At 34.9% G+C, this 24,299-nt stretch overlaps 3 protein-coding genes, 1 long non-coding RNA gene, 1 other non-coding gene and 1 pseudogene across 6 annotated transcripts; all 6 read left to right on the forward strand.

Annotated features, from left to right (window-relative positions):
* The first annotated feature begins 6,144 nt into the window (after positions 1-6,144).
* Positions 6,145-6,775, forward strand: LOC143630408 (glyceraldehyde-3-phosphate dehydrogenase, cytosolic-like). Its single transcript, XM_077099431.1, has 3 exons — positions 6,145-6,251; positions 6,328-6,501; positions 6,591-6,775. Exons 1-3 carry the CDS (start codon positions 6,154-6,156, stop codon positions 6,637-6,639), a joined length of 321 nt encoding a protein of 106 aa, XP_076955546.1. The 5' UTR covers positions 6,145-6,153; the 3' UTR covers positions 6,640-6,775.
* Positions 6,776-9,220: 2,445 nt separating this feature from the next.
* On the forward strand, positions 9,221-11,541 carry LOC143630430 (lysine histidine transporter 2-like). The gene is made up of 8 exons (XM_077099445.1): positions 9,221-9,402; positions 9,803-10,186; positions 10,267-10,660; positions 10,750-10,855; positions 11,019-11,081; positions 11,199-11,267; positions 11,332-11,387; positions 11,467-11,541. Exons 1-8 carry the CDS (start codon positions 9,221-9,223, stop codon positions 11,539-11,541), a joined length of 1,329 nt encoding a protein of 442 aa, XP_076955560.1.
* Positions 11,542-12,310: 769 nt separating this feature from the next.
* On the forward strand, positions 12,311-12,429 carry LOC143630470 (U5 spliceosomal RNA). Its single transcript, XR_013153171.1, has one exon. It is a non-coding gene; the product is annotated as a U5 spliceosomal RNA (small nuclear RNA).
* Positions 12,430-14,347: 1,918 nt separating this feature from the next.
* Positions 14,348-16,096, forward strand: LOC143630409 (pentatricopeptide repeat-containing protein At1g33350). The gene has a single exon (XM_077099432.1). It carries the CDS (start codon positions 14,357-14,359, stop codon positions 15,983-15,985), a length of 1,629 nt encoding a protein of 542 aa, XP_076955547.1. The 5' UTR covers positions 14,348-14,356; the 3' UTR covers positions 15,986-16,096.
* A 355-nt stretch (positions 16,097-16,451) lies between these two features.
* LOC143630410 (uncharacterized) lies at positions 16,452-18,120 on the forward strand. Of its 2 annotated transcripts, XR_013153158.1 has the most exons (5): positions 16,452-16,506; positions 16,562-16,705; positions 17,044-17,091; positions 17,700-17,824; positions 17,972-18,120. It is a non-coding gene; the product is annotated as an uncharacterized LOC143630410 (long non-coding RNA). The 2 variants fall into 2 exon arrangements; XR_013153159.1 differs by lacking the exon at positions 17,044-17,091.
* A 3,988-nt stretch (positions 18,121-22,108) lies between these two features.
* Positions 22,109-23,983, forward strand: LOC143630431 (subtilisin-like protease pseudogene; annotated as a pseudogene).
* The last annotated feature ends 316 nt before the right edge of the window (positions 23,984-24,299 follow it).

The following is a 24,299-nucleotide window of genomic DNA, read 5'->3' on the forward strand; positions in this document are numbered from 1 at the left end:
CACCACCCTTGGTCGTAGGACGCTCTCCTGCAGGGAGTACGACCTTATGTGTATATTTACGGGTACTTAACTAAGTCGAACGCTGCAGTGTTTTCTGAGGTGACCTAGAGTAGAGGCTCTAGTTTATAATGTGTTATTTGACTTTGTTATTCCTAAGCCACGTTGGGCCGAGTCAGGCGTAGTCTCGAGGGGTAATAAAGTAAAAGAAGTTATTTTGCGTCAGCGTGTTCACTAGCATTCGTTGCTGACGTATTTTCTTACATTTTGCAGGTGAACAATGATAGCACTTGGAAGTGACGAAGTGCTATAAATATCCGATGGCTCGGATTTGTTTTGTAATAAATTAATATGGTGGTTTGTAAACATAAACAAGTAATCTTTTGTTAACAATTCTAAACGGATGTTTTATAATTCCGTTTTGAATATATATATAAAAGTTATTTTTTGATCCTTAAAGTTTTATAAGTCTTCCGCAAATTAACGCAACTCTGATTTATTTACAAATACGGTACCAACTGTTGGGTCACGCTTCTAGGCCTAAGATGGGGGTGAGACAATTCGATTTCCCGTCAATGGAACCAAATGATAGAACCTCAAAATTAAGAACTTGAATACTGAAATTAAAATGGATAGTGGCCCGATTCGATATGGGTGATCTCCAGTTTACAAGGTTAACAAAACCTAAATTTAATTAACATAAACATCGACATCCCAAAATAAATGCAGAACATGTTATAAATACTAATCCTAACTAACAGTTATTAAACTACTCCACTACTCCTTTTTTTGTTGAATAACGGTTTCCTATCAATACTTCCGGCTCGGAAAATCGACTTGTCCTCAAGTCGACAATCCAATAATTGTTGACTGTTGTGCCAAGCAATAAGCCATTCTGTTGTAGCTTCGCCGATTTCTTGGACCCAACAAACGTCTCTAACCGAATGAAGTTGTAGACAAATTTTCCAATCTTTAGTAATCCATAGGAAAACTAAAGGCGTTACTAGGACTTGAACCTGTGCAAATTTCATCTTGGTTGGATGGGAACTTAGGTGAATCTGGGATTGATTCATCTTACCAAAGATATAATAAAGATCAAAAAACCTAAATGGTTGTTTGTCAACACATGGATAGGGCTGGATTTGCATCACTACCCCATCTTCATCCTCACTTTTCAATTCACGGTGTTTTTGAATACCATCTCCAAACTTTAATTGAATGTCATCTTCCATCTTTAATTGAACAACATATTTTATCTTCACTTGAACAGCGTCTTCTATAATATCATCTCTGATCTTCAATTGACCACCAAAGACATGCTTAGACTGATCTTCGAACTTCGATTGAACATCCAAAACATGCTTAGATCGATCTTCGGTCTTCAATCGAGCATCTAAAACATGCTCAGATCTATCACCGTCTACGCTAGTGTTGTCATCAAGGGTTTCTTCAGTGACCATATCTAGCAGTGGTACATGAAGAGGGTCATGCTCGGACCCCTGCAGTTCCTCCGCCAATTTTTTCTTCAAATCACCACCTGATTCTTCGCCATCTCCGCTCACCTTAACTTTTATTTCTTCAACACCGTCCCTCAAAGATGCAAGAATAACATCTAACTGTGCCGCAATGGTTGCTAATTGATCTGCTAGATTTCGGGTTGTACGCATCATTCAAATTCCCGGCAATGGAACCATATGATAGAACCTCAAAATTAAGAACTTGAATACTGAAATTAAAATGGATAGTGGCCCGATTCGAGATGGGTGATCTCCAGTTTACAAGGTTAACAAACCCTAATTTTAATTAACATAAACATCGACCCTTAGAGATGCAAGAATGGCGTCTAATTGTGCTGCAATGGTTGCTAATTGATCTGCAAGATTCCGGGTTGCAGCCGTCATTCTATTTCCCGGCAATAGAACCAAATGATAGAACCTCAAAATTAAGAACTTGAATACTGAAATTAAAATGGATAGTGGCCCGATTTGAGATGGGTGATCTCCAGTTTACAAGGTTAACAAACCCTAAATTTAATTAACATAAACATCGACATCCCAAAATAAATGCAAAGCATGTTATAAATACTAATCATAACTAACAGTTATTAAACTGCTCCACTACTCCTGTTTTTGCTGAATAACGATTTCCTATCACATGGCTTCAGAGTTTGGCTTGATGTTACCCATAATTCCATAAAAGGGAAAATTACTAAAATGACTCACTATAGAGAGAGACTCAATTTGACCCTCATTTTTCAAAGATTTTATCAATATCTCTACGATTCCCAAAAGTAGAGTTGATATGGCTGGATACTGTGTTTGAAGATTTGTACGAGAGTGATTCGCTGGCAAAAGACATTTCACTATTGCCTGTCTCCAATGATGGCGATTCTACGTCCATATGATAATCTTTGTCGGATACGGTTGAACCAGAGTAGCATTTGGTTGCCCTCGTGTTTTATAATTGCTGTCAAAATTTGAATTTCTATGAAAAAATAGATATTTTAATTCTTTAATTTTGTGAGTAGTTGATTTTGTTAAATAACTAGATTGTGAGCCCATGTTAGTTGATTTAGTTTATCGGTCTCCATTTCCGGAAACGAAGCCCATGTTAGCATTGAGTGTGGTTCTTTAACTTTCATATACGCATATTTACGTCAGGGGCATTTTGGAGTTTTTATTTCAACATCTAATCATGGTAATTGCATTTCCACGTAGTTGCTGCAACCTTTTCCTATGTAATTCGTTGCATTCTATGTAATTTGCATAATTGAATCAATGAGCTGAGAATGAAATTACTTGGATTGAGTTAACGTGTCAGCGTTGGTTAGTCTCACATGAGTTTATGTATCTGCTGCAACGCGCGATAAAAATCTTGTTCAACATAACTTTCTAACTAACTTGGTACTATGCTAGTGATTGCCATTGACAAAAATTATATAGTGTTGATGTTTACATTTATATAGTTATTATCGGTATATAGGATTCGAGATGATGTTTACATATAAAAAGTAAAAAAAGATCCAATGAACTTGAAATTACACCAAGTAGTAAAGGAACGCTTGTTTTCCTTTCTAACATCGGAGCTCCGAACACTGTTTGTTTAGCTCAAGATAACATATACATTAAATCATTAATATTTTATTTTTGTATTGTCTTAGGGCATGTTTGTTTAGCTCTGAATGGAGCCCATTCAGATGTTAAGGTCTGAATCGGTCAGATATGTATGTGTTTGGTTTGTAAAAATAAAACATCTTAACAGTTCAGACACCTCTGAACCGTTGAGCTTCAATTATAATTTTCGCAGCTTTTTGACAGCTTATGTACTGACTTTGTTAAAAATCATATAAAATCAACCGAGTGTCCGTTTAGAGTGTTCTTTATATGGTTGGAAACCTTGAGGAGTCTAGTTTCTGTAGAAGTTTAGAACAGAGAAAAGTAAGGTCATTTAGTGGGTCAAATCAGTCGATGAACGCAGCTGCGCAGAATGCGCTGCACAACAAAATTAGTCATATAACAAATTCTCTCCGTAAATGGGAGATAACTTGAATTTCTACAACTGTGCAGTCGGTGACGAAACAAAAATTTATCATGTTATATAAAAAATCATAGGCGATCAATGAAATATCCATTTGATGTGTTCTTTATAGTTTTGGAAACCTTGATAATTCTACTTTTGTTGTTTTTAATTTAAGGAAGAAAGCAAGATTAGTAAACGGGTCGTTTTGGCCCGTTACATTTGTAAAGTTTATCTTACACAGTCTTTAGGTGAGAATGACTTAACTATTATAGTATGGTTTAAACGGGATTTAGATCCGTTACTTAATGTTAAAACTAGTGGTATACGTTGAATAAGTCTTCTTTTTTATTTAAAGAAATTAAGGGTCATGCTAATTGTACAATAGTTGAACAAATCTTTGACTCGTTTGTGTTTAAATAAAGTGGAGATGTTACGTTGAATAAGTCTTCTTTTTATTCTTCTACTATTTGGTTTCAGGTTCTGCAAGGAAGAGCTACATGCAAGAACAAATGGATTTGACTCTTTGAGATTGTAAAACATTAGCCATATATAGCCCGGATAGCACTTACCACACAACTAATTTCAACTGATTAAAATTAAAATTGTATATGGATTTTAGTATGTTTTCATAGATTTCGAAGGATTTATGTATAATCTTGATGTTCTATGGTATTTTGTATTTTTCTTATATAATTATTCATCATTCAGTATGGTTACTCAGAACTCTGATCAAACAGATATTTTTTATTTAACTCAAAATATTAAGAGGGGTAAAATAGTCATTCTGCACTATCATTCAGACGTTCAACCAAACAGCACTTACTGGTTCAGAGCTTAATGGTTCAGCAATTGCCAAACAACACCTTACTTCCTTCTGGCCAACCATATTTTAAAAAATCAAAATAAAATTTATGTCTCACCATAAACTTGAATTAAGTACCATACACTTGCTTCCTGTGTAGTTGATACCTTACTAGTTACTACCCATAGCTAGTTTAAGATGAATAGGTTCTTATCTTTCTTTATATATTTATTAGGCCTTATCAAGGCAATGGTTATTCATACACCCTTTTTGGTTATTCACACACCCTTTTAATACACATTTAAACCCTATATACACTCTATAAATGGTGTATGAATAACACAATGGTAATGACCAAAGTCCAAGCACTCACTGACACAATGCATTGAGATCTATATATGCCCTTAATCTTTGTTAACATTGTTATTGTTAAATAGATTGATTGAAAGTTTAAGACGTTGACAAAACAAAGACTGCATATAAGAAAAAACCAAATAATAAAACCAGTGGAGGAGCCAGAAATTTTATCCTATGAGTTCGGGATTTTTCGGTGCTCGATTTATCTCATACGTCAAAATTTTCGGACCCGGATGCATCGGGTCAGGTAAGGTCGATCATTTGGTCAGATAAATAAACGCAATATCATTATTATAACAAAAGTACATCGTCAACATTTAATAAAATACAAAGTCATATTAAATAAAAAAGATATGACATATTATAATTGTTCCATACGCGTTTTCATGTTTCGAAAACGATTTATAACATATTCAATCGTGACTTTAAAAAACAACTCATTTTCAATATAACAAATTAAAGCATCATCCATATAATCGTCACCCATCCGATTACTTAAATCATCACCCATCCGATTACGCATATTCATGTCTAGTTTATAATTAGGTATCATGTTTTAGAAGGTTAATTGAGTTGGGTTATTGATCCATTCTATAAATAACTTTGACCATTTTCTTTATAATTTATATATGAATTATTATTTGTTCATTTATGATGTTTGTTAGCATTTTTTTATAGTTTTTAAAACTTTTTATACTTTATAAAAAAGATATTCATTTCTAAAAAAGAATTTAACTAAAATTTTCATAATCCATGGGTTTGAACTTTTTATTTTGAAATGACATGGGGTTCGCTCGCTAATAAAGAATGGGTTCGCTCGTTAATTCAATACTATAGATTATATATACAACCAAAAAAGACCGGGCTGGTAAACATGTGGCTCTGCCACTGCTTAAAACTCCAAACTCCTAAACATGTTTAAGATGTTAAAGTCACATGCAAATCAATTCTTGAGGTTGAATTGGCTTTGGACAATGATAACAATTGTGAATGTTGGTATAATGGTCGTCAGGCAGGGCCGGATTTGGGCCTGTGCGGGCTATGCAGCCGCACAAGGCCCAACAAAACCCGAGAGGTCCATAGTTTTTATATTAAACATCAATTAGTTCCAAAGTTAATAAATGAACCTAGTTAATATACAAGCCCAATTGTGAATACAGATTAGTCTAGCACAAAGGATGTGAAACGGTTAAAAGAATCCAAAATAAAAAAAAAACAAAGTTTTGGCCAGTATGGAACAGGAAATTGAAAATGAAAGTGTTTAATGTTTTTTGGAAATTAAATTAAGAAAACATGTTTCGATTTTTTTTAATTAAATGTGTATAATGTCTGAAATTAAAAAAGTAATATTCTCATTAAGTCATTATGAATTTCTGATAATTTGGAATCGAAGCATACTTTGATTTGTGAATGGTATTTAAAAAAAGTAATATTCTCATTAAGTCATTTTTTTTACTTGCATAGGCAAATTAACCGGAATGGCCTTCCGTGTACCGACTGTGGATGTTTCGGTTGTTGACTTAACTGTTAGGCTTGAAAAGAAGGCTACCTATGAACAAATCAAAGCTGCAATCAAGTAAGTACTAGAAAGATATTTTGACCGGGGTTGATTATATTGAACACTAAGTAACTCGAGTCTTGTGTAACTTCAGGGAGGAATCAGAGGGAAAGCTCAAGGGTATTTTGGGATACACAGAAGATGATCTTGTTTCCACAGATTTCGTTGGTGACAGCAGGTCAAGCATCTTTGATGCTAAAGCTGGAATTGCTTTGAATGACAACTTTGTGAAGCTTGTGTCGTGGTATGACAACGAATGGGGATACAGGTACTTGTCGTGATCACATTGTCCATGTTATTATCTTTCCACGTTTATAAAATGCATGATCTCATGAATGTTATTCTTTTTCGCTGCAGCTCGCGTGTTATTGATCTGCTTTGCCACATCGCATCGGTGCAATCCTAAATCTTCCGTGTCTGGTTTCGTTTGCTTTTTTTGTTATCTGTTAAATGTTTTGAGAACACTATTGCCAAGTCTTGAGAGATTCAGTTGTTAAAAGTAGCTGGTTAATTGTATGGACGTAATAAATGTTTTGCATTGGATATTTCATATCTGAGGTTGCTTGAGTATGCATATTTTTGGTTATTTCATTATTCCAACATATGATTGAAGAAACAATCTGATTTAGGACACATCACAGTTGGTTGAGTACTTATATTCAAGCTTTAGGCAAGCTGATATCGAATAGGTAGTGTATTCATATATAAACGATATTCAATGTAGGGATGGCAACGTGTCGGGTTTGGGACGGGTTTAGGCAATCCCAAACCCATACCCGATTAGTAAAACTCATCCCAAACCCGTCCCAAACCCGTCGGGTATGCCTAATCAAAAGCCCATTGGGTTTGGTTAAACAATTTTAATGTAAGTTTATGTATGTTGTTTGATTTTATTATTATTTTTTTTGCTGCTGAGTGTCCACTTAGCAACAATATTTAATAATTTTAATAATAATAATAATATAAGTTATGCCGGGTATATAATCGGGTAAATAGGTTAATGTTATCGGGTAATTGGGTCGGGTAACTGGGTATTATAGAAATCCCAAACCCATGAAAAATTCCAAAACTAAACCCAAACCCTAGTGGGATGGGTTTTACCCGTCCCATTTATATCGGGTTTCGGGTATTCCCATCGGGTTCAGGTTTCATTGCCATCCCTAATTCAATGTTGTAACATTGTCATTGAATTCATATAAACGATACTACCACGGAGAGTACTAGGGGTCTCGTATAAATATCTAATAACATTGTCATTGAATTCATATAAACGATCAGGGTCCCGCAAATGAACTCTTATCTTTTCTGTTTTGTTACATGGTATGCTTTAGATAGTTGCTAATAGATGTTTATAATTATAAAGTTATAAATATATTAGATTTGGAAGTATATAAGTTATTCTCAGCCCGTCTCTCTTCTATTTAACTATATAATACTTTTTAAACCATTGTAAGTGAAGGACGAAAGGAAGTACCCAAAATAGCATATCTAATAAGCAGTGGCGAAGGATAGCTGGGGCGCCATGGGTGGCCCCGACCTCCTCCGTTTTTTTGTGCAGTAGTTTAAATTACTTGTTTTCAATCGAAAATTTGATCCCGGCTCCCTTCATTTACGGTTTTTATAATACGTATTTTCGTCCTGCCCACTCGACATCTTTGTCCAAGTTTCGCCATTGCTAACAAGGCACCTCAATATCAAAATATTATAAGGGCACCTCAATATGAAAATGGAAGTCCAAGAAATTTACCCAAAAATATAAAATAAAATCTCTTACTTCTAGGAACTAAGCATACCATGAAATAACAAATTAATATATATTCAAGATGTTCATGTTTAGCCACAATAATTAGGATGGGTAATGATTCTAAATAGACAAATAAGAGTGTAACGGGGCATAGTTAAGTAAGTGTTTTAACATTTAAGCATCTATAGAAACTTATCGGGTTGGTTTGAGCCTAACCCCCTTTTCTAATAATCAGCTAAACACGATCACCGAAGTATATTTATATGAATGCTCTTTAAATTTGTTAATAACCATTTTAAGAGTTTATGCATGAAAATAGCCCGTCACATGTTTAGCTATTTACACCAAAGTTACAACTTGCGTAGTAATGTACACTTTACTCTTGGTGTGACACGCGTTAATGGAACATGATTACATCAAACATTATTAAGAATCAAAATACCAACAAGTTCTAAATAAATACTCAGATGACTTAAGTTTGAATACAAACTAAAACTTCCTATCCTGTTTACAAAGTCATGCACAAAAGTATATAATGTTTGTTCACATGTTAATGTAAATTCAAACTCCTAATAGCTTTTTTCACATAAGTGATTTTTTAAATGATTAACCAAAAGTAAAGAGGGGCATAGAAGTAACTATTTATATTAATAATTAATTACACCAAAGTAAAGTGTCATTTCCATTTGTGGACACGTGATTTGGCCACTTTTGCCAATTTTGTCTAAAAGGATTTTATCAGCCATTTCAGTCCTCGTAGTTTCATTGACCAAAATGACCTTTCATAAGGGTAAAAAAACATAAATATAAACTAATGGTAAAACCCGTTGGTGAATTGACTAAATGGACAAAGAAAACAGGTCCACAAGTATGGAAATGGTTAAAAAAATCTTCTTTAACGAAAATGACAAAAGTGACCACCATATGACGAAAATGACAATTTATTACTCAAATATAACAATGAGCTGTTGAATAGATAAGTAAGTAATAAATTAGATAAAAAAATGTTTCCAAATATGGAAATTGTCAGTTGTGGTCATGGTTGATTCAAATTACAGTTATAGAGAGAAATAGCAGCATTGCCGCCAAACTTGTATTTCCACAGAATTTCCTACAACTTCTAATGACACATACATGTGTCAACCAAACATTGCAACCCACTTCTATTTATTCTCAAAGCTTGTTCATTTTCCCACATTCAAGTAATAATAATAAGTAGACAACAACTCTGTCGGTTGGTCTCATGGAGTCCGGTGGTGTTTCAAAGTTCGATACACGAACAGCTGAGGAAATAGCCATCGATGAATGGCTTCCGGTCACTGGGTCCAGAAAAGCCAAGTGGTACTACGCAGCCTTTCACAATGTCACCGCCATGGTTGGAGCCGGTGTCCTTAGTCTCCCCTTTGCCCTATCCGAACTTGGATGGTACGTTACCCCATCCCGTTTCTTTCTCAAATCCATTTATTTAATAAACGAATGAACATGGCCAAATCTTTTGTTCATTTAGATTACTTTTCCTTAAGTAAATTTACTTTCTTCGTTAATATATTCATTTAATTTAATTTTTTAAGCCCAATTGATTTTTAGTTTTAATTGGTGCATATTCCCTCAGTTATGCCTGTTCATCTATATTCAATTATGTTTATTTATACTATTAATACACGGACATGAACACACTCGTTTTCTTAACAAACGGACACAAACAAGAAAATGTCGCTCGTTTAGTAGTTCCTGTTCGAGCAGTTGTTCAGTTAAAGTTAAACGAACGAACACGAATACGCCCTATTTGTATGTTTGTTTGTTTATGTGATTTGATATGATGCAGGGGCTTTGGAGTAACGATGCTAACTATGTCTTGGATAATTACATTGTACACGTTATCGCAAATGGTGCAGATGCATGAAATGGTTCCTGGAAAGCGGTTTGACCGGTACCACGAGCTAGGTCAACACGCGTTTGGTGAAAAGCTTGGCCTTTTTCTGGTTGTTCCTCAACAGCTTGTGGTGGAAGTTGGTACTTGTATTGTTTACATGGTTACCGGAGGCAAATCTATAGAAAAGGTCCAGCAGTTGCTCTGTCCCAGCTGTACACCGATGAGAACAACTTACTACATTTTGATGTTCTCGTCTGTTCAGTTTGCGCTTGCTCATTTACCAAACTTTAACTCCATCACTATTGTCTCTGTGGCTGCTGCTGTCATGTCATTGAGGTATATTAATATAACCATAAATAATCAATTTATCCCATTTTATTATTCATATGGTAACTAACTGTTTAATGGGATTGCAGTTATTCATTTATTGCTTGGATAGCTTCTTGGAAGAGAGGAGCTGATGCAGATGTGTCGTATAGTTTGAGGGCAAAAACGCATGTCGGTCAAATGTTTGACATGTTTAGTGCTTTGGGTAATGTGGCTTTTGCATATGCCGGTCACAATGTGGTCTTGGAAATCCAAGCAACCATCCCTTCGACTCCCGAAAAGCCATCCAAGGGACCGATGTGGCAAGGTTGTTTTTGTGCCTATATTGTGGTTGCTATTTGCTATTTCCCCGTTGCGATTATTGGATACTATATTTTTGGCAACAAAGTTGATGACAACATCCTCATCACTCTGGATCATCCACCATGGCTTATTGCTGTGGCTAACATCTTTGTCATCATTCATATCATTGGTGGCTATCAGGTATTATGACTAAACATTATGCATTTTATGTGTTTTGGTATTTTATTTCACATTCTTTTCTTTCTTGGACTGATCCGAAAAAAAAACAGATTTTTTCGATGCCAGTGTATGACATGATTGAAACCTACTTGGTGAAATCAAGGAAATTCAAACCGAGTGCTCCCCTTCGATTCACTGTCCGTACATCATTTGTTGGTAAGACTTTGATCTCTTATTATTATTATTATTATTATTTCACTAATAATATGGTATTTGAACTCTTTTGACACATTCGACTCGTTTCCATTTCATATATTACCAATTTGATCCGTTAATGAGCAGTAACTTTGTTTTGATTCATATGTTGGGATGTTTGCAGTTTTCACCGCTTTTGTTGGAATCACAATCCCTTTCTTTGGTGGTCTTCTTGGTTTCTTTGGAGGTTTTGCACTCGCACCAACAAGCTATTACGTAAGTCTTTTTTTTTTTGAATATGTTGGAGTAAATGTTAAGAAATCATTTAATATAGTTTGTTAAGATTTAATTTCATTACTTGCAGCTTCCTTGTGTTATTTGGTTGATAGTCAAAAGGCCAAGAAAGTGGAGCTTAAGTTGGTGCGCAAATTGGGTAAGTCATAAGTTGATAAATCTTTTGTTCTATGAGTTGCTAATTTGTATTTGTAATGTTTCAGTTTTGCATAGTATTTGGTGTCCTATTGATGGTTTTAGCACCCATTGGAGCACTAAGGTCACTCATTAAGCAAGCTGGCAGCTACAAAATTTTCTCTTAAAAAGTTCCGTTTTCTACTTTGAAACTTCATATACAGATGACGATGACGAAGAAGAAGATGAAGTTTGTTCACAAAAATCCAAGAAGTATGTATGTTGTTTTTGTTCAATAAAATGTGACCCTGTGCATCAACAAGCCGGCTTCTCTTTGCAAGGGTTATGAGAAAAGACTGGTTTAATAGCCTTCGTTAATAAATAAAGAAATAAAAGTCACGTGTGAAAGGCCCGCCCGCAAGATGGTTTTGGAGTTCGACACGGGCGTTATGTGATTTGTAGTTGCTGAACCAATATACACTAAACTTGACTTGTATTGTATGTACCTTTTAAGATAACCTTTTAGTGTGCAACATTTTTATATTTTATTCTCGCGTTTGTTGATTGTGTGCGTTTTCTCATGTATGAATCGTTGAGGTGTCGCAAACAGTACTATAACGAAAGACACAATCCACTAAATGATGACTCTAGCTTACCACTTAATCACTTATGTGGCTTTCAATAACAAAATTTGAAGATAACAGTATCAAAAAAACAAGTTGTATTAACAAGGTTAGTCAACATTTGTTTTTGATAGATCAAACTGGTGAATACCAGACTGCTTTGGTTCGAACAAGTGACTACTGGACTCGTGATTCAAAGTGAAGTTATAAGTTACAAAATTGCTAATCTTCTATGTAGCTTTTAAGTTCTTTCATCCTGTCATCATCAATAATTAGCAAACTTGAATTTATAACTTGAAAACTGAAGTAAAATAACATCCAAATATAAGTCCTTAGGAATTGAAGAAAAAGAGCTTATGAGTTGTCTCACATCGGTTTGTTAAAAGAGTTAAATAGAGAGGATATGTGTATATAAGCAACCCAGCTGCAGAGTTGAAGGGCACGCAGCTATTCAATGAGCACAAAGTGAACTATTCTTTCGCCTTTTACTAAAGAATACCATGTGTTTGTTGTGTTAAAATAGCATACGCTTATATTTGGAGAGCTCCTTTCTTTTGAAAGGACTCCAACAAACATAGTTTTAAATTTAGTTTTATTTAAAATTGCTTAATAAAACTTAGTCGTTATTATTATTGAAAAAATACTATGTAAATTAAATTTTGTTGTTAAAACTTAGTATATTAGGCGTTAAAAACTAAAGAATGTTCGATGATATTAAATATAATAGCTACTGGAGATTAGCTAGGGCCAAACTCGAATCATGTGGTGTTTAAGCACGTTTGGGCTTATAGTTTTTCACTTAGAAAACGAGCCCGAGCTACAATATAGTATGAGCTTTATTATAATATGCTTATATAATAACTAATATAGTATGAGCTTTATTATAATATGCTTATATAATAACTATTTTTATGTATAAAACTATGCCAAAAAACAATAAATATATAAAACTACAATTAGAAATATATATGTAAATAGTTATAAAAATATATAACTAGAATAATTAAATACATTATAAATGAGCTTCAAATATTACTCACAAACATAAAAGCATCCACAATAGATGTTTTTAGAAGCGTTTTTGAAAATAAAATAGATGTTTTTAGAAGCGTTTTTGAAAATAAAATAGATGTTTTTAGAAGTGTTTTTGAAAAGAAAGGAGGTGATGTGGATGAGAGAGGGTGATGATTAGACCATGTATAGTGGGGCGATATTGGGAGCCCACCCACATGTAGCCTTGGTTTTTTTTTTTGGGGGGGGGGAGACATGCATTTGTCGTCGTTGTTTGGTTTGGCGTTAATATTTTATTAGTGTGATATATATATAGGGTTTGGATCAAATACAAATGAAATTAATGTGCTAAACATGAGAATCAAGTAGAGTAATTATATAGAGTAATTATATAATTACTCTATAGTGTAATTACATAATTACTCTACTTGTATATATAATTACTCTGTTTGATTCTTACGTTTAGCACATTAATTTCATTTGTACGTTAACCTTCTCATATATATATATATATATATGATATAGGGGAAATATTGGGCTGCAAACCAATACACCTTAAAATGAAAACAACCCCTACGCTGACGTGACGTCACGTGCCAAAAATCGCCCCGAATGTAGCTCATCCCACTACACTTGGCCTTAGTTCTTCATAAAAAACTAGTATGTGAGGGTGACCAGGAGAGAGAAGAGTGATGAGAGAAATGATGTTTTAAAGTGAATGTGAGTAAGGCAAAAGAAAGAAACGTTATGATTGGTTGGACAAGTGCCACTTTGACGAATAAAAAACATCATCTAAAGTTGGCTTATTGTGGATGTTTTAACTCAGCTTTAGATATGAAACTAAGAATACAAGAGCATCCCCAATAAGCATTTTTATATGGTGTTTTTAAGATGATTGTTTATGTTACTCGTTTTTTTCCATTGCATGACTAGTTTTTACCAAGTATATTTCAAATAAGGTTTTTTCAAAAGAACTGAAAAAACATTACTTTTTACATGCAGTGGCCGGTGGGGTAAGGTAAAAGTGTTGGGTCTTGGATACAAAAATATATTAATTTGTTATAATATTAGCCTTAATTATAACAAGATTATTAAAGTAATATTTGAAATTGAATATAATAAAGAAGCAAGAGAATAAATAAAAGGTGAGAATGTGAATTTACTAGATGCAAATTATTCATTATAGATACATGGTATGTATAATACCAAAACACTATTTAGAAGCACTATTTAGGAGACAAACTTATATAATTGGTTTGACAAATTGTGTCATACAAAAATCGTTGGTGATTCATAACATAATTAAATTTGTTTTTGGGTGACAATGCGACAATGGTTTTGGATGTTTTTAGGTTATTGGGTGGATTTCGGGTGTTTTTATAAAAAATGATATTTTTATAACGTGTCAAATCGTGTTTTTGAAACTACATATTTTGGATGCTAAGTTGAAGTCTTGAAGAGGCTGTTTATAACAGAACTAATGGCAACAGCATCAGCATCCAATCTAACGACACACATCCTGAGCATACTCGACAAAATCAACCACCTTAATCAACTTAAGCAGCTTCAATCGTATCTAATCATCACTGGTCATTCACAGCACCAGTTCTTCACCTTCAAACTCGTCCGCTGCTGTGTACTCTCACTATCTAATCTTGATTACGCTCGTTCAATCTTTAACTCTCTTCTATCACCCAATGTTTACCTCTACACCGCCATGATCACCGCTTATTCTTCTCACCCAGATCATCATTCATCTCTCCTTTTATACCGTCATATGGTTCAAAACAAACGGCCTAAAGTTACTCACTTTATTTACCCACATGTCTTGAAATCTTGCCCAGAGGTTTTGGGATCGAACGGGACTAAAATGGTGCATACCCAGATTGTTAAAACGGGTTATGAGCAATACCCAGTTGTGCAAACTGCTTTGTTAGATGCCTACTCGAGGGTTTCGTCGGATATTGGTGTTGCACGCCAACTGTTTGATGAAATGTCTGACAGAAATGTGGTGTCGTGGACCGCGATGGTTTCGGGGTATACAAGAGCTGGGGAGATGGAGAACGCTGTTGAGTTGTTTGAACGAATGCCGGATAAAGATACCCCGTCTTGGAATTCGATAATTGCGGGGTGTACGCATAACGGGATGTTTTCGGAAGCGATTCGGCTTTTAAGGAGGATGGTTGTTAATGGGTTGAAACCGAATCATGTTACGGTTTTGTGCTCGCTTTCGGCATTTGGCCACACGGGCATGTTGCAGCTTGGGAAATCGACCCACGGGTATATTCTTAGAAACGCGCTTGGTCCGAATTCTCGTATGGCTAACGGTTTAGTTGACATGTATGGAAAATGTGGGAGCTTGGAAGATGCTCGGAAGGTGTTTGATGAAACGCCGAAGAGAAACTTAACTTCATGGAACTCCGTTATTAACTCTTTCGCTCTACATGGACAAAGCGAGACAGCAATAGCAATATTCGAGGAAATGATTCAGCATGATGTAACACCAGATAATGTTACATTTGTAGGATTATTAAACGCGTGTGCCCATGGTGGATTAGTTGAAAAGGGTCGTTTCTTTTTCGCATCTATGGCTAACAACTATGGAATCGAGCCTGATATTCATCATATCGGGTGTTTTATTGATCTTCTTGGTCGGGCTGGTAAGTTTGAAGAAGCAATGGAAGTGATTAAAACAATGAAATTCCCACCCGATGAAGCTGTATGGGGCTCTTTGTTGAATGGTTGCAAGATTTACGGGCGAATGGACTTGGCTGAAATTGCAGTCAAGAAACTGATTGAAATTGATCCAGACAACGGTGGGTACGGGACGATGTTGGCTAATATTTATGGAGCAATAGGTGAATGGGATAAGGCAAGAGCAGTAAGGAAAACATTGAAGGAGAAGAAGGCTCACAAGATACCGGGCTGCAGTTGGATTGAAGTTGATAATCAAGTTCATCAGTTTTATTCTGCTGATGATTCGCATTTCAAAATCGAAGATATAAATTTGATATTGGAAAGTATATTTGGATTATCTGATGAAAGCATCTTCCATCATCATGATCATGATTATCAGCGGGTGTCACATAGAGGTCGAGTATACATTTAAAAATGCGGTCTCAAGTTACATAAGTTAACTTCTTTTATTGATATTGAATCAAAATACAAAGGGTAGATGCTAGATTTGAGCTAATAAACTTGAAGGTATATTGATCAGCGGCTAAGTATCGATCTGTTTGTTCGTTTATTTACTATATAAAGGAAGATGATTCTACAAGATACTGTAAAAGTTTTGACTGTGAAATGAGAATTGATGTTACATTGTTACTTAGGAAAGGAATTAGGAGTGTAAATGTGAGTCTGAAGCTGCAGCTGTAGCTTAACTTGAAGTTATATTTACAAGTTATATATACATACTTATATCTAGGATTATAATATATAACATAACATGCATTATTGCTTTTTTATCATCATATAATTAAATAATATATGTCAAATCTAACTATCTATAAAATTGCCTACCATAAAATCCTACGCAAACCCTACCTATCTCTTCAGCACAGCCATGGTTCCTCTCATCTGATTCTTCATCAACGTCATTCTAATTACAAATCATCATCTGATTTTAAGGTTTGTTTGACTTTAAACACCATGATTTATTTAATCATACATAAACCCTAATTAGGATCTGTATTCATCTTCACAATTGGATTCACGGTTTCTCGATGGTGTCGTGGTTGCAGGCGATATCTGGTGGCTCAGCAGCGTCGGTTCGTATTCAGCATACTCACTTCTCATAGCTAAAATTTCATCTTCTTGAATCCTTACGGTAACTTTTCGATCCGTTTTGTTGGTTCTAAATTCGCTGAATTTTATGAAGCATAGTTATTTATACATGTTGTTTGATTTCTGTTTGAACTTATTGTTTATAATGTCCTTGATTTTGATGCACCTCATCAAGTTAGAGAATTGAAAAGTAACTTAAGTAGGAATTGCAATCAAAAGATAGCCGAATTGCAATTTAATAATTAATAACAAAAATCATCAACATTATTGAATATAACCTAATCGATAGGTGTCGTAACGAATACTCGAATATCGTAACATATCTTTGATCGATTTGTCTTGATTAATTTGGTTATGTTATATTATTATGCGGCTTCAAAGATTTGCACGTGTTTCTGAGATCTCTCAATTAAGTCATCGAAATAGAAGGTACAAACAAGCAAACTCACTTTGTTTTCTAATAGGGGTGCCTCGAAATTCTTAAACTGATCTAAATCGACCGGTTTAGGGCGGTTTAGGATTGAACTGCTTTGGTTTACAATTTGAAAAACCAGATTTTACAGGTTTAGAACTCTCGAATGTAGTCATGGGATTGAGAAAGGCTACTGGGTGGGTGATAGATTCATCGTCAACGCAATATCGAGTATGCTTACACATTGATTGTGCAAAAAAGAGAAGATTTGCGAAGCCAGAAAGTTGTTTAATGAATTTAAAAAGAGTTCAATTCCAAGTGTTATGACATATAATACACTCCTTTTGGTCATGTTCTCAAATAGATTGCATTATTATTAGCTTATGTACATATTCTAAATAATACTTATTTAAATATCTATGTGATGATGTGGATTATGTAAAGACTTTAAAAATTTGTTTTTGGGGAAAAATAAGGTATTATTGAATTAAACTGATTTAAAGTTTGATATGATACAAAAGGGAAATTTGTATATTAATACTTTCCTATTCTCGGTTACATGTATATTTTAACATGATCAAACATCAAATATTAGTTACTAAGCCATAAATTTCGTCACATGCAGCTATGCTTCTGGGATTTGATGATTACATTCCACTGTACGCAAACGTTAGGGGTCGCGACAAACTTGACGATGTGAATTACGCCTCAACAGTTGCAAGAATCTGAGACGAAACTGTGCAACAATTGGTATGAACACTAATGTTTTACAAATGTGTTCCTTAAACAATAATAAATGTTTGAAGTGACTAATGGCTAATAATTCGTTCAACAGAATTTCACAAAAGATGAAAAATTAATAACTTAAATATTCATTTGGACATTATTATTTTATAGGGTGTGCAAATTAGCTTTGATGGGCAGGTAAATAATTACAAAAATACAAGTGGTAGATATATTTCTAGATGAAGATTCAGCTCAAATCTCTGTTTGATAACCTCTCCTTCCTTCAATCGTGAAACCCTAACCACACACAGCATTGCCGTTGTCCAACAGCAGTGTCGAGCACCGATCACTCTAAATCCGTCTTGGAGGCAGGCTATTTAAATTGAGAACCGTCTATTTGGTATTTGCAGTTGTTTTGCCAGATTTTGGGTTTAAATATTGTTGTTTTGCTTGATCAGGTCGTGTTGATAATCAATAAGTGGGGTAAGCAATTCCTTTTAGCTGAAGTATTTAATTCTATAAATATTATTGTTTTGCCGAACGATTTATAAATTCATCAGCTTATTTTTTAATGCTCTAAACTGGTTCCACTTTGTTTGCAGAGAAACATGGTATTTCGCGACAACCCTTGATTTGTTGTTCACTATTTCTAAAAGAACGCTCGTTCGAGTTTTACCAAGAAGTTCATGGTTTGTTACTATTTTTGTTCTTTTTGTAGTAAATCTATAATTCTCTAGAAATTTATTATTTTTATTTAAAAACATTTTTTTTAGTATAGTTTATTGAATTTTAAGACTTGCTCAATCACTTCTAACAATTAGCAGCGGATGGTATTTATCCTTAAAGTGTCTAAAATCTTTAAATGCATTATAAAAATATGAAATTGTTAACCCTAAGGGCTAAGGGTGGTGAAATGGATGGGTCACACAGGTTGGGTAATATGTTAAAACGAGTAACATTTTGATATGGGTCATAAATAGTCTGGTTGGTTGGATATGGTTGCTACTTGCTAGAAACACTTTTCATAGATAATTTAGGTTAAATATGATTACATAAAAAGTTATATAATGATAATGGTTAATGATATTAGATTGAAATTCTTTTACATTTGTGGATGACATAGAGACTAATAGTTGGTTGATATTTTTTGGCCTCAAGTCCTCTTGATTCGGTTGGCGGATGAATGAATTCCAAAGCCTTTACCTTTTTATTTGTTGGTATTCTATTTTATAGTTATAGAATACCAATTCCTATGATAAGTCATTGAGATAGTGACAGTACCTCCATTGATGTACATGTGTACGTCTTTGTTGTTAAAATAAATAACTGTAAGGAGGTTGTGAATGTGTCTGTTTTATGAAAATGAATAAGTTGGTTATGTGAATTACATGTATAAATGAATGATAATGTAAAAGTGTAAGGAGGTTTGTGGCACGTAAATAAATGATCAGACAGGTTTGTGAAGGCTTTTCTATATAATTTGCCGTGATGACCCAAAGTCATTTCTAAGTATATTATATATTCATTTTGGTTTCTAAATTGTATTTGTCTAGATAATTTTGTATGGCAGGCTGCTTTGGAGAAACTACCCATTGAAAACCGAATTCTAACAACCATTCTCAACAAGTTAAACATTTAAGACAACATAATATAGGCTCTTGAAGAGTGTCCCTAATTATTTTATTTAATTAGAATAGCTAGATTTTATTTAACATTTGTATGGAATTTGCAATAGGATTTGTGTAGTTCCGTCATCGTTATAGAGTGTCTTGCACGGCATGTAAGTTAAGTTATTTTTATTTGATGTTATTACAGGCCCTATTAAAACTTATGCACTTTGCTTCATTTACTACATAGAACTCTAAGTTGATAAGGCAATGCACCAAAAGTTGCAACTACCAAAGCTCATGGTGTCTGGTGAATGTTATCTCCAAATTTAAAATTACACCAAAAATCACTATATTTTCTCTCATTTTCAATTAAGTAATATTTTTATATCTTTACAATTACTATTTCTTTCTCTTTCACTCACAACCACTTTTAAAATATATTAAAAAATTATAAGAGATCAACAATAACTTTTCAAATATACAAATTGCATTTCTCTCTCCCCCACTCATAACACTATAAACCACTCCTTGTATTATAAAAACTCCACTCGCATATTTTGATGGATTGAATGCGAATGCTCTAAGACAAAACTTCTGCATATCAACCTCTTTTAGAAAAAACCACAATAGAATCGGTAGTGCAGAAGTAAGAAGTATTTAGTTTAACTTGCATATTGAATCGAAAATAGAAACTTATAATTTAATATGGATAACATACTATATACATTCATTTACTAAGCTGAAAAATCATCATATCTTAAACAAGAAAATATTAGCCACAACTAATAGTTAAAACAAACATGCAACTTCCTAATCACATCATATATGAAAGACATATTCACAATAATTTAGTGAAAAAAACTAAAAGTAATCCGCGTAATACGCGGGCTAAAAGCTAGTAATATATATTCATATGATATATATTATTTAATTTTCTGATGTAGATTATCAAAAGTTTTGGATTAATCATAAATTGAAAAAACTAAACTGATATCCTAAATTTAATACCTGCATTCAAGGAAGCTAAAGCAGATATCCTAAATTTTATTTTATTTATTATATTTTAATATTAAATACTATTTAGACGTTTTGATTGATCAATGATCATTAAGAGGTTAGCTCTAAGTATTAATCATGGCTACCTCTAAGATTTAAAGGTGTTTGGTTCACCAAAATGACATCTCAACCTCTTACCCATTTTTACCTCTTTTAGACATTAAGTCCATTTTCTCAACATACACATCTAAAAAATTACCATTCGTTTAATTAATCATCAAAATCCAGCAACTTATTTTTCTAACCAGTGACAAAGCAGGCCATAAGCTGTTATTGTAAATCACGGAATTGAATCAAAATAGAATGAACAATCAAATTAAAAGAACAAAATCAACTATTATTGCAAACGATTACTCGAATCCTTCAAACGATTACAAAACGAGAGTATAAAAGATTACAGAATTGTAACAATGTGTCACTAATGGAACAAACTTGAGAACAGCTACACTTGACCGCTGTTGACTATTACCATTGACTTTCGTTGACTTTTATCACTGAGTAACCATATTAGAATAGCATTACATTGTAATTCATATCTCAACATATAACATAACCAATAATTACTTTGTTCGTTAATTCAGAGAATCTTTACGTCAGGGCCAAAAATATAACCACACACGAAGACCACAATGAGCACGTGGTGGCCACCTTTTAGTTTGCCACTAATTCGAGTCGGTTTGTGATTAAAATCTAGTGGCGGATTTATTTTACTCACTAATGTATAATGTACCAACACATAGGGGTCGTCATTCGTCACAAAATTTTGGCTCACAAAGATATTTCTTGTATTGACCAGTTGATTATATGCCACTGATTTTTACATCGAGAGGAAGAATATATATATAATCCTTCCAAATTCAATTAATGATAAATTGCTTAATAATTGCATACCTCGTTATCCAAGACTTGAAGCAGGAATGTTATGCCAATTCTATAAATAGCAATGCACCTGCAAAAGAATGAGCCCAGGGCCCACACCAGCTCAACAAATTTCTACATTAAAAAAGAAGCAGACTGTATAGAAAAACTAATTATAATTATCTCCTAATGAACCAAAATTAACAAGTTTTTAGGCCCTTTCGTTTTATTATAAACAAACTTGTAGACGGCTAAAACCTTCAGTAATAGCAAAGACTACATGCAATTCTAACTGGCCAAGATTCTGCAGAGCTGGCCAAGAAAGTAATAGCTTACTGAACACCAAAAAGAGAATGACGACAACTTGCTAATTAACTAAGGAATTACGGAAAATCCTATATAAATAAAAAATGTGTTGGTGATAAATTAATTTTCCTTGTCTTAAAAGAAAGATATACCACTATGAAAACTAACTTTCAGTGGGTTTAAGCCTTAAGGGAAACGTGTAGAAACGAAGGCAAACATAGCAATATGAAAATTACTTTCTAATTCTAGCCAGTTAGGTGAGAGCATAATATACTATATTATGTGTTCATAAGTAGCGATAAAAGTGAAGTTGCTTGTTAGAAGTTTATTCCTAAAGAATAATGACATATCACTCGATGGTGATTACAAACTAAACCCCCCTCTCTTCTATGTATGTATCCCTCAGTGATATATAGATAAACATTAGGAGTAGCCCTTGACATATATCCACAAAATCGTAAGTAACCAGAGATACAAAATGTCACCAACAATTGGTTTTGTGTTAGTTCTCACTTGCACAGCCTTTTTCAATGTGTTTCCCACCAAAGCCACTGACCTCAAAACTTACATTGTTCACTTAAGTTTACCTGAAGTCCACGTCCTCAACATTGAAGAATGGTATAACTCGTTTTTGTCAAAAGTAGCTGCACGATCAAACGAGAAACCAGAGATGGTTTACACATACCATCACGTGATTACAGGATTTGCTTCTAAAATGACAGCAGATCAAGCAGAGATGATGGGGCGTTTGAGTGGAGTTTTATCCGTAAGGCCTCAAAGTGTGTATCAGTTACAGACAACACGTACACCTTACATTCTGGGCTTGCGCCAAAACTCAGGTTTATGGAAAGACTCAAACCATGGAAAGGGAATCATAATTGGTGTTTTGGACACTGGAATTACTCCCGGGCATCCTTCTTTTGATGACCACGGGGTTCCCCGTCCTCCATCAACATTTAAGGGTAAATGTGAAGTGGCGGGGTGTAATAACAAACTCATCGGAATAAGAAACTTTATGAGGGGACTTTCGCCGATAGATAATGACGGCCACGGGACACACACTTCAAGTACCGCTGCAGGGAACTTTGTAGACAATGCAAACGTTTTCGGGTTGGGGAATGGCACTGCTAGTGGGATGGCACCACTAGCACACGTGGCCATGTATAAAGTAGGTTCGTACAACAAGATTTTTACGGACGATACCATCTTAGCAGGCTTGGATGCAGCAACTGAAGACGGAGTTAATGTTATGTCTCTTTCGCTTGCTCCGAATTCCTCGTCCTTTCATAGTGATAGTCTAGCAATTGGCGCCTTCAGTGCCATGCAGAAAGGTATCTTCGTGAGTTGTTCAGCAGGTAATTATGGGCCGAAGAGTGCATCATTAGTCAATGAGGCCCCATGGATCCTTACAGTTGGGGCCAGTACAATTGATAGAAGGTTCAGGACAACAGTTGTTCTTGGAAACAAGAAGAAATTTCACGGTGAATCCTTGTACCAACCAAAGGATTCCAACCGGAAGCTTCGGCCTCTTGTTTACGGAGCATGGTGCACTAAAGCATCACTGGACCGCATTGATGTCAAGGGGAAGGTAGTGTTGTGTGATCATGGGGAAGATTTTGATACTACTTCCAATGGAACAGTAGTTAAGGATGCAGGGGGGGTTGCCATGATAATGGCTAATGGCAATGTTTATGGTCAGAGTATAATAGCAGAACCTCATGCTATACTCGCGTCAAATGTTGGTTTTAAAGAAGGGGTTGAGATTAAGAAGTATTTGAACTCAACTTCTTCTCCTGTTGCAACTATCCGTTGTGGTGGAACTGTGGTTGGGTTGAAATCAGATCCACAGATGACTTTTTTCTCTTCAAGAGGGCCTAACCGTGCAAGTCCTGGAATCCTAAAGCCAGACGTTACGGGACCTGGTATGGACATTCTTGCAGCATGGCATCATTCGGTAGACAACCAGACGGGAACCAAAGCAACATTTAACGTTATAAAAGGCACGTCAATGTCTTGTCCTCACCTTGCAGGCATAAGCGCATTGCTGAAAAACGCGCATCCAAAATGGTCTCCTGCAGCCATCAAGTCTGCAATAATGACCACTGCCATTCAAGTAAACCGAAAAGGAGAGCCCATCATAGACGAAAGAGGTCTTCTAGCAGACGTATTCGCCATCGGATCGGGTCACGTAAACCCACCAAAAGCCCATGAGCCAGGCCTCGTATTTGACATCCAACCCGAGGACTACATTCCTTATCTTTGTGGGTTAGGCTATACGCCCAAAAAAATTGAAACCATCGTTAGAAAGAAAGTTAATTGCTCAAAGACCATCCCGGAGGCCCAGCTCAATTAGCCTTCTTTTGCGGTAACTCTGAAAAGAGGTGATCACAAAACATACTCAAGGCAGTAACTAATGTTGGTTTGCCATACTCGCGTTACAGCATCAGCGACATTTCTGTGCCAGAGGGTGTAAGTATGAAGGTTGTGGTTCATAATGATGAGGGTGTCAATTATGTTGGTTTGCCGGACTCGGGTTACAGCATCAAGGACATTTCTGTGGCAAAGGGTGTAAGTATTAAGTTTGTGGTTCAAAAAGTAGAGGATGTCATGAGCTTCACAGAGTTGCACCAAAAGAGAACATACGAGGTGACATTTAGTCGAGATGTTAA

This window comes from Bidens hawaiensis, unplaced genomic scaffold (genome assembly GCF_021521415.1).
Source record: "Bidens hawaiensis isolate Kalapana, Puna unplaced genomic scaffold, B.hawaiensis_p1.1 tig00005663_1, whole genome shotgun sequence".
NCBI classification, from domain to species: domain Eukaryota; kingdom Viridiplantae; phylum Streptophyta; class Magnoliopsida; order Asterales; family Asteraceae; genus Bidens; species Bidens hawaiensis.